Raw genomic sequence first — 10,225 nt, 5'->3', positions numbered from 1 at the left:
GAAAGAAACCAGACTTTAGTATCATGTTCAATGCACAGCTTTATTGTATATTTCACTCTTAAAGGGGCTGATAAGTACTCATTTATCAAAGATGTCAATTTCGACTATCCCTAAATCTGAACCTTTTTCTTCGATTTTTATCAAATACTATCACTATACCAATGCATAAGGCAGCTAAGACTCTTGGTCATTATGCTTTTCGTCTTTTGTCCCTATTTCTACATCCACTTGAACAAAGCACTGTTTATGTTGTACTTCTGATTGTAGTGGTTTGCCACAGCTAGATAAGTGTGACCTTTGTACTCAAATGATGTCATATCAAACGCTCCATGGGTGGAAATCTCTTGGTACTTGATGAACTTTGCTCCAGCGGCCTGGTACACGGCTGACTGTGTGTTGTATTTCTGGCTGCTGTCGTAATGATTGGCCACACCTAAGAAGGTATGAGAGCTGATCACGAAAGGATGGCAAGCGAGGGCTCCACGAGTAAGAATAGACTGGAAAAGAACGAACTTGGTACCATCCCATTTATAAATAAACGAGTCAGTGTTGTAGGAACTTCCAGAGTAGTAGCAGGCAAAAGAGAGGAATGTGTGACCATTGATATTAACAGACTTGACGTCAAACGCCCCGTAAGTTTGAAGAGACTGTAGTTTGACAAAGTGTCCTCCTGACCATTTGAAGACAGTGGACTTAACAGAATACTTCTGACAAAGGAAGGTTACGCAATCATGGCGAATTTCTTGGCGGGGAACTAATTTGCGTAACAAATGATTCAATTTTACATTGTGTTATCTCTGATGGATTCTTTAAATAACACGAGTAAACATTATTTGGTTTACTTCCTATCCTAGATAGACCAGCGGCGGATATTCAGAAGACTGAAAACACCTGAGTTGATAGCTTTTTGCAATATGAAGTAAAATTTGTGAGTTGCGTCGTTTTGATGCGTGCGAGATGAAGAAGATGTATGAATGTCTGTTATATGTAAGTTTCTCAATCAATAAATCAATCATTTTTGTTTTTAAAACGCTTGTTTAAAAGAAAACCGCAAATATCATAATGCCAAACAGCTTATATTAACATGATGGTATGTAAATAAAATGAATGAAGCTGTTGAAACGGAAAACTGAACTATCCTGTCCAGGGTATCCTGTATGAAAAGTAAGAGTGACAAGTTAGATTCGAGGGCGGGCGTGGTTACAACTTAAGCTATTCGTCTTTTTCCTTCCTTTGTATGTCTTTCACAAGTGCGAAGTCGGCTTAGTCGACAGAAGGGCATATGAAAGTTAGATCGCAAAATAGACCTGAAACGCCTTCCCTGTTTTCGCTGAAAGAGTAAAATGGAGGAATGAAAGCGGGTGTAAGGAATACCATAATATGCCCAAATCGAGGTAAAACAAGGTAAGCCACGCTTATTGCGGTTACGCCGTCTTGGCTTGTATTTTTGATAAGAGAATCCTTGAAATGCAGAGGAAAGTTTAGTATAAGCACTCAGTTCGATTTCCTTTAAGAAAGAGAGTTCATCTCTTTTTATTTTGGCTCAGAACTGGAAAATTCTAATTCGTATCGACTTTTACATCGCCATGAAATATCTGGAAGGTGCATCCAGAGCTAGATCTTACGTTTGCACCGGCAAGAAAGTAGTAGAGCGGCGTAAGACAGTAGGGGGATGTTAGAATGGTTCATGATCAATGAATCTTCTGTGTACTGGTGGCGATTTCTGCAGCCGAACAAGTGGCGACTTGACATTCATTATTTCATACCGGTTTGGAAACAAGTAATTCGACTGAGGGTCATGGACATCCTCCTTTGGTGTTCCGAACTCGCTGACTATCCGTGGTTTTGTGTTCACACAGTTGGGCTGACAAGTTCTCCGTAATATCTGCAGCGAGTAGCCTTAAAATACAGGTTTTCCTGACAGAATGATTGGTTACTCCTCTTCCTGCAAGCTGAAGGTCAACATCCTTTGCAGCTGTGGATAGAGAGTTTCAGATAATACGTGTTGATAATAGCTTAAACCATTTGAAATAGTTCAAGTTATCATTTGCGCAACAAAGATTTTAATTTACCTTGATTTTTAATTTACCTTGATTTTTCAAACACCTCAGACCTGCACTATACAGCAGACTGCGCAAACAAGCAAATAATTATTTAACCTTCAGTCCTCTAAAAACACCATAAGAAAACTAGACATCAGTAGCATTCTAGATCATAATAATGATTTTAGATTTTGGATTCAGATTATAGATTGTAGATTGTAAATGTGAGGTTAGAATAATCCCTATGCAGTCGATATAAGGCTCTCAATTAATTTTTCAATGTTTTATTGTCGGCTAAATTTTATGTCGGCTATATATAGTGCCCCCAAATAGCTCGTACCTAAATACACTTGACACTGAAGTAAATGTTTGTTATCGTTTAAAAACGTCTGCCTAGATTTGCATTTGTTAAGAAAATGAACGAAAGAAGTACGAGGAAACCAGAAAGCGGATGCAACGAGCACCATTAAGTGACCCGTGCTAAGGCTGAGTAAAAAACAAGGTAAGCCATGCTTGTTGTGGTCGCACAGTCTTGGGGCATGTTTATAATTAGTGATAACTTTTAAACACAGCTGGGAGAGTGTTCAATACGCACTCAAATCGACTCTCTTTCAAAGATAAATGGGGTAAGTTTCTAAAGAAACTGTGGTGCTGCGTCGGTGGGGCAGTGTAGCAGGTAATTTAGTGTTAACAACTGAGTTGAAAACGTATATGCCACCCTGAAGAGTAAAAAGGCTGACGTTTCGAGTGTTAGCCCTTCGTCAGAGTTCATTCACTTTACAATAAAAAAAATCAAGGAGGTGGTTAGAGGATATCGATGGCAGAGAGTAAAGATAAATGGAAAGCAGAGCAGAGGATACAACCCTTGCAGCCGGTTTCTATTAACTCAGCAAGATCTTTGCCACGAATGCGCCTTTTAAACTCATTAAGTGTTTTGGCTGATCTGTCATCTGATGACAGCTTCGCCCATAATTTAGGTCCCAATTATACTTAGAGCTATGTTCTTTAAAAAGATTGCAAATATTACTTAGTTTATATATTTAACTTTATACATAAGAATACTAATGTCCTGCAAACGTCTGTTCATCAAATTTGGCAGCTGAGCCCTTTCCAATAATTGAAGATAACTAGCTTGCTTTTCATTGTACACCACTCTCAGGCCTCTTTCTTGTTGCCGTTCAAGCTTGTGCGAATCACTAGCTCTAAAAAAAGGGCCACACTAGATGGCAGTATGTAAGATGAGGTAACACAGCTGCTTTGTTCAGTTGGAGTTTGGCCTTGATAAGGATTAGATTTCTTAGTCGCATGAGGACAGCAATTCTTTGATTGGTCTTCTTGCACGCTGAGTTTACATGTTAAGAAAAATTTAATCTGGAATCTATTGTTACCCCTAAAAGTTTGAGAGTTTCCGCGGTCTTAATTTCCTCATTATTGATGCGGATCCCTCCACTTGCTCTTTCAGAACTAGTTGTTTCCGTTCGGTAGCCGATGTTCAACGTCTGGTATTTCTTAAGGTTCCCTGCCAGTAGATTGGACTTGTACCACCTAGTTCCCTGACACAGGAATGATCTTTAAAATCCTCCAATGCCTTGCACTCAGCCGCATCACCTCCAATTCCATCCGCTAACGTTGCACAATGCTCCACCAGTACTTCCGCAACTTGTTTTTGATCCTTAATTACACTTCCGTTCACATTTAAATGAATCTCTTCATCTTTTGTATAGTTCTTGGTACTCAGAAAGGGCTTTAACGTTTTTTAAAAGCATTTTGGATTATTTTTCAAATCCTTAGTCTTTTTCCCCCAAAACGCTTTTATGGCTATTCTTCTCTGTTTTGAGCTCCCAGTTTTCTTGTGTCTTATTTTTAAAGATACCTTGCTGTGGCCTTTCGTTTTGCTCTGATTGCACTCTTCCAGTCAGATGTCATGTAGAGTACGACCTTATCACGCACTCTCATTCTTTTCACTAGTGCCATTACGTCTAATATGTCCTTCATTAACAAATACCAGACATGTACTTGATCATCGATTACGTCGAACAATTGTCCAACATGCCAGGGGGCCGATGACAGAAGCTGCTTATAATCTTCGGGGTCAAAGTTCTTATAACTCCTAAACGTGATGACTTTTGATCGATTAGGATTTCCTTTATACTTTAAGATACCGTAAATAAGGGCATGATCACTCAGGCAAGGATAATAATTCCCAGCGCATTGAAGTAACTCCGGTCTGTTGCTAAGTAACACCTCGACGAGAGTATTTGTTGTTTTTGTTCTGCTCTTTCCTGTTCTTGTCGGTTTTGTAATTAGGCATTCAAAACATTGCTCGACTTCGAGATCGAGTAACAATTTGCCCTCAGGTTTATCAGGACGCATCCTGTCTAAGTTCAGGTCACCCATGACCACTACATAGTTACTTTGTAAACTTGCCTAATTGCAAATTTCGCTCAGCTGATTTTCAAGCAATGGTTGATATTCACCGCACATTGGTCTCAGGGGGCGGTAAATGCCAATAATAACCATATTGCCTGTACCTGTCTTGATCTCAAAAGCAAGAAGCTCCAATGTTTTGTAATTCTTGGCGGGTTTAAGTTGTGTCTTAATAAGCGATGTAGATATTAGTGCCAAAAAATTCCACCGCCTCCCTTTTTTCTGTCATTACGATAGAGAGAGTAACCTGGAATAGAGAACTGAGTGTTGGGATAGCTTGCATCAATCTTTGTTTCGCTGATAAACAATATGTGAGCGTGTAAGGTCTTGATAATAGCGCTGAGTTCTTCAAATTTGTTCTGGACACTATTCATGTTTAGATGAGCTAATAGGCGATCCTTGCTATGGCGTTTTGCTAGGAGTTCCAATTGTACATTATCAGAAATAATATCCTCATCTTCTTCTCCAAACGACAGTTCGGCATCATCTTCTTTTGTAACTTTCTCTCGATCCCTTTCCAGTACATTGATTTCGGCAAGTTCTCCTTCCGAAAACCCCGCAAAGAAAGAATCACGGCAGAGCACAAGTGGGACAAGTCCACTCAATGTCGGGCCTGTCTAATTAGTATTGAAAAATAAGACGAGAAATCTGAAGACAATAAGAGTGCGACCAGTTGTTACAGTAGGCACACAAGATAACATCTCGGTTGTTCTTCGCAGCCTTCTGAGATTCACCGCATTGGTGATTTTGGCGAAATCTTCGTTCTTTTAGGACCAGGATTGGACGATATATCCCCATATACTATCAAATTTCTCTGCAAGTTAAAGCTGCTCGTCCCTTTGGTATTGCACTCTGAGTGCCAGAAAGCGCCGGGCGCGAGATTTAAACCTGCCATTCGGTCGAAGAGTTGAGTGGGAGGCAAGCCCCAGCACCTCGAGTGATGTTGAAACCGTCTGTGGGACGGTAGGGTCTTGTTTCCTAAATGTGATGACATTATCCTGAATTATAAATACAACTGTGAACAGGAAAGCTAAAAGTTTTAGAGAGCTTCCCAAAACACGTTCGGCCGCCATTGCATCATATGCAAATATGGCTTTTGCCATCTTCTCTTTCTTCGCCAGAGTGTAGTCCCTGACCTAGGACGGTAGCAACCGCGCGGAGAAAAATTCAATGCCCAAGAAATCTCTCAGTTTTAGTAAAGCGCTTCCTTATTCCTCGAGGGATAATCGCGCCAGTTTTTCGGTGTCAATCAATGACTTAAAGTGTGTCCCTTCTCGCCGCCGGTCAAGTACCCTATAATTCGATTACTTATCAACCGGGAGGCGACCAGAAACCTTCCTTGAATTCACTTCCTTCCTCGCCAGAACTTAGATCATAAAAACACTAATACTATTGCCGAAGCCCTTGGAAAGGATGGCTCAAACATTTTTCCGTTTACCGCAACGCTTGATAAAAAAATACTTCATGACTTGCTCTACATCTTTCTTAGGCAAACTCTTACGCCCCTCTCGACACATATTTGATGACGAAAAAACTTCTTGTGTGGTTTTTTTCCACCGTCCTCATTTCCATCTCGTTATAGCCATAGTCAACTTACGCTAATTTCAAGGAAAGCATTCTGTAGAGGAAACAATTTAATGGTAATTTTTCATCTTGTGAACAGACAACCAGCCACTGTCTCAAGCCTCGTCGCATCAGCACACAAGAAAAGCCACCAGCTATGTGAGATGGCCTGCTTCTGTTGTTTCATCACATTTAGAGTATTTATGCTCCCCGTTACATAGTAAATAGATTGTATCGCCTGCATAATATGCATCACATCTCTTACATTTAAATTCATTTTTTTGGTTCACTAGAGAGGGCTTTTTTTCCGTAATTTGCTTATGACGACTGGTTACCATAGTCAGGTTAAGCTTTCCAGCTGAGGGTACGAGGCTCCTTTCTTAATAAGTCGGCAATTTTCTAGTCTTTGAGGGGTAAGGTGATTCCTACAGTGCTCTGAATCCACATGCTTAGGGGGAGTGAAAGGCGGGAAGGGGGGGAGTAGGGGCTCCCTTATGCTCGGTACTTGCCTGGTCCTGGTACTGTTAAGAAGTGTGGAATCTGTTGTAAATAAAAACTCTACATCGCTTTAGATATTTCAATTTCTAGTACTTCATCTCAATAGTGATCAATAATGAAGAATTGCGGTAAAATGGAAACTTATCTCGTGTTCTCCCAACCTCCCAAGTGTTTCGATTAGGCTATGTAAACACGGAAACCATTTTACATTTCTTTTATAAAATAACTAATGAAAGAGGAACGAAAACCGTGTTTACATACGCTCATGTAAAATGGTTTTATGGCCAATCAGAGCGCGCGTACTATTTGAATTATTTTATAATACCAATTGTTCACATGGCTTTGATAACCTGGTAAAAGTCTTCGGTCGGTCTTGTACCATGATACCATAATATATAGTTAAGCACTCTTTTTATTGTAAAAGATGGATGACTTAGTAGGAACAGGAAATTCAGGAAATTCAGAAAATCAGATGATAGTAACTTCGACTTATTTTGATTAGAGATTCGTGGGTTTGTCTATGTGTGCAGACGTCTCCCTTAAAGAGAATGGTAAACTTGTTAGCACAAATTTCAAGCCTTAAATGCGATAAAGTGGATGTTTTGTGGCTATTTCAAGGCTGTGGTGTTATAATGGTAACCTAATGTCATAAAAATGATCACAATTTGTTGAGGCGGAAATAATTGGGCATTTTTACACTGTATTGAAGAAACAGAAAGAAAAGTTCGATCATGTCGAAAGCTCAGAGCCATCAAGAATGGAAAGTTAAAGAAACCTGTGCGTGCTCCTTGAGGTATTCAACAGTTCATCTGTAGTCAGTTGCACTTTTTTTATTAAATAAAAATTCGATTTTGTAAACTCACATAGCTTCAAAAACAAGCTTTGCAAACAATTTTCTTTTTTATATTCTTCTCTCAATATTTGCTTGCGAAAAGGTAAGCTTTTTTGAAAATTTTCACAAAACTCCTTAACTCTTTACTCTGGACTTCGCCTCCTTCCTCACTTTGCTTAATCTAAAAAGTTGTGTCTACGAGCTTATTTCTATGATTGTTAAAAGCAAAAAGAAAGAATGTTTCTGACAAGTGATGTAAGCAGCAACCCTTGTTGAGGAGGAGATCATAAACTATACAACAATTATTATATTACATTTATGCTCTTTTCAAAGTCAACAGAGCGTAGATAGCAAAGAATGTTATGAGCTGCCTGAACTTTTAAATTTCGAAGTATTTTCTTACTTAGAATTATAGTTCTAGCCATTTTCAACATTCTTGGATCCAAAAAAATCTGAATTAAATGGAAATATCACCCCTGGTCTCTTTGTCTCTGTAAATAATTCATTAGGGGGCGGGGGAAGGGAGGTGTTACTTATGTGACGACACACACACAACAGATGACCTAAAGGTATTTAAGTCCATTTCAGAATATTGAACGTGTCTTTTATTTTTATTTTTCTGGGGATCAACTTTTATCAATTAAAGTGGATATCATTTACTCAAACAAAATTGGAATTAAACCAGACGTTAGTGTCTTGTTCAATGCACAGCTTTATTGCTACTTTCACTTTAAAGAGGCTGATAAACACTCATTTATCAAAGAGTCAATTTTCACAAAAAATCCCTAAATCTAAACCTTGTTCTTCGATTATTGAGCAAATACTATCACTACACCAATGCATAAGCAGCTAAGACCCTTGGTCATTACGTTTTTAGTTTTGTGCCCCTATTTCTACACCCACTTGTACAAAGCGCTGTTTATGTTGTATTTCTGATTGTAGTGATTTGCTACTGCCAGATAGGTGTGACCTTTGTACTCAAAGGATGTCATATCAAACGCTCCATGGGTGGAAATCTCTTGATACTTAATAAACTGGTTCTAGAGGCCTGGTACACAACTGACTGAGTGTTATGTTTCACGCTGCTGTCGTAGTGATTGGCCATGCCTAAGTAGGTATGACCGCTGATCGCGAATGGATACAATGCAACGGCTCCACGAGTAGGAATGGATTGGAAAAGAACGAACTTGGTACCATCCCATTTAAAAATAAACGAGTCAGTGTTGTGGGAACTTCCAGAGTAGTGGCAGGCAAAAGCGAGGAATGTGTGACCATTGATATTTACGGACTTCACGTCATATGCGCCATAAGTTTGAAGAGACGGTAGTTTGGCAAAGTGTCTTCCTGACCATTTGAAGACAGTGGACTGAACAGAATTCTTCTGTTGAGAGTTGTAATAGTTGGCGAAAGCGATGTAAGTGACATTGTTTATTTCAAATGCCGTACATCCCAAGGCACCTTCAGTTGCTATCTCCTGGAACTTGTTGAACTTGACGCCATTCCATTTGTAGATGACTGATTTTATTGAGCGGGTACTTCCATCGAAATAGTTTGCCACTGTGAGATATTTTTCGCTATTTAATGTGAAGAACTTGAAGTGTGCAGCTCCTTTTGTTGGTAATTTCTGAAATACCACAAACCGCTGTCCATTCCACTGGAATACTACAGAGTCAACTTGGTACGTACCATCCCAATGACAAGCCACAGCTAGGAAATGTTTATCAGCGATAGAAAAGTACTCAACGCCATATGCACCTCCAGTTTGCAGGGTCTGGTACAATGTGAACTTTTCAGTCGGTTCATCCCTCTTATAAACCACGGAACTTGTCTTGTATTTGTGAACATCTCCATAATAGTTCCCAAAGGTGAGGAACAGACTTCCATTGATGGTGAAATGTTGAACAGCTGTAGCTCCCCTGGTTGGCAAGTCTTGAACTTTCTCGAAGAAATGGAAACCAGTGGAACATTCTTTGATAAAAATAAAACAGAGTTGACAGAGTTTACCTCTCATCCTTTGTTTCTGGTTATTAGCCTATTAAAGGTGGTTCAAAAGAGTTTCGTTATTTTTAATCACCGTATTTTAACGTACCGAAGCTTTAACAGTTTGCTCTTTTCGAAATTTCCATACGACATGCGAAACTGTTATTTAACAATTCTTTCTATAAAATATAATGTTACCAAAGCAACACTCCATCCTCTCAAACAACGTCCTTTTTTTCACTTTATTTTCCTGTAACTCGAAAACAAACCCTACTTCTCAATCACTGTATTGCAATCAGCATATAAAAATATGTAAGTTATATGGACAATGGAACAACTTGACTCAACTGGTTTCTTTTTATTTGTTTTGTTCTTTTGTTTTTTGCCTCACTTAGGAACTTAATAAGTTCATTTCTGCGAATGGAGGGAATGGTCAATCTTGACATAGCTGACACAAAACGGGCGTCTAATTTGTCAAAAAATATATCCTCTATTGTACTCCATAAAACTGGAGCATCAAACAAGATTTTCCCTCAGAAGTTTGATGAAAATCTTACATTGGAACGAAAACCACTTACAAAGTATATGTCCAGTCGAGACTTATGGCAATTTTATTTCTTGTCCGCGATTTCAGCTTTCATTTGATTGTTCTTACGTTTTGGAAGGCGTTTTTGGCACTTTTTGTTAATTATAACAAGAATTCCCTGAAAGCTTAAATTTAAGCAGAGGCAATATAAAAAAAATTGATTAAACAAAACTAGTTTCCTACGAATAAAAAAAATAGCTCGTGTCTGATGTATACGGCTCGATGTTGCCGTCTTTGATTTTGCTGCTATTGTTGTAGTGCTATTTTATAAAAGAAATTAAATCTAAGTCCTCTCAA

General features: G+C 38.9%; 1 protein-coding gene and 1 pseudogene across 2 annotated transcripts in view; both read right to left on the bottom strand.

The window, feature by feature from the left end:
- Nucleotides 1-218: 218 nt before the first annotated feature.
- On the bottom strand, nucleotides 219-5,572 carry LOC136281557 (uncharacterized; annotated as a pseudogene).
- A 2,484-nt stretch (nucleotides 5,573-8,056) lies between these two features.
- The window catches only part of LOC136280947 (thrombospondin-type laminin G domain and EAR repeat-containing protein-like), a 28,812-nt gene continuing 26,643 nt past the window's right edge, over nucleotides 8,057-10,225 (bottom strand). For both annotated transcript variants that reach the window (XM_066166917.1, XM_066166910.1), the window contains one exon: nucleotides 8,057-9,330. In XM_066166917.1, coding sequence (XP_066023014.1) covers nucleotides 8,351-9,330 — 980 coding nt within the window. In that variant the 3' untranslated portion in view covers nucleotides 8,057-8,350. The remainder of the gene's footprint in view (nucleotides 9,331-10,225) is intronic.

Source organism: Pocillopora verrucosa, chromosome 1 (assembly GCF_036669915.1).
Source record: "Pocillopora verrucosa isolate sample1 chromosome 1, ASM3666991v2, whole genome shotgun sequence".
In the NCBI taxonomy this organism is placed as follows: Eukaryota; Metazoa; Cnidaria; class Anthozoa; order Scleractinia; family Pocilloporidae; genus Pocillopora; species Pocillopora verrucosa.
The sequence above is the reverse complement of the archived record's forward strand: the minus strand, read 5'-3'. Positions and strand labels throughout refer to the sequence as shown.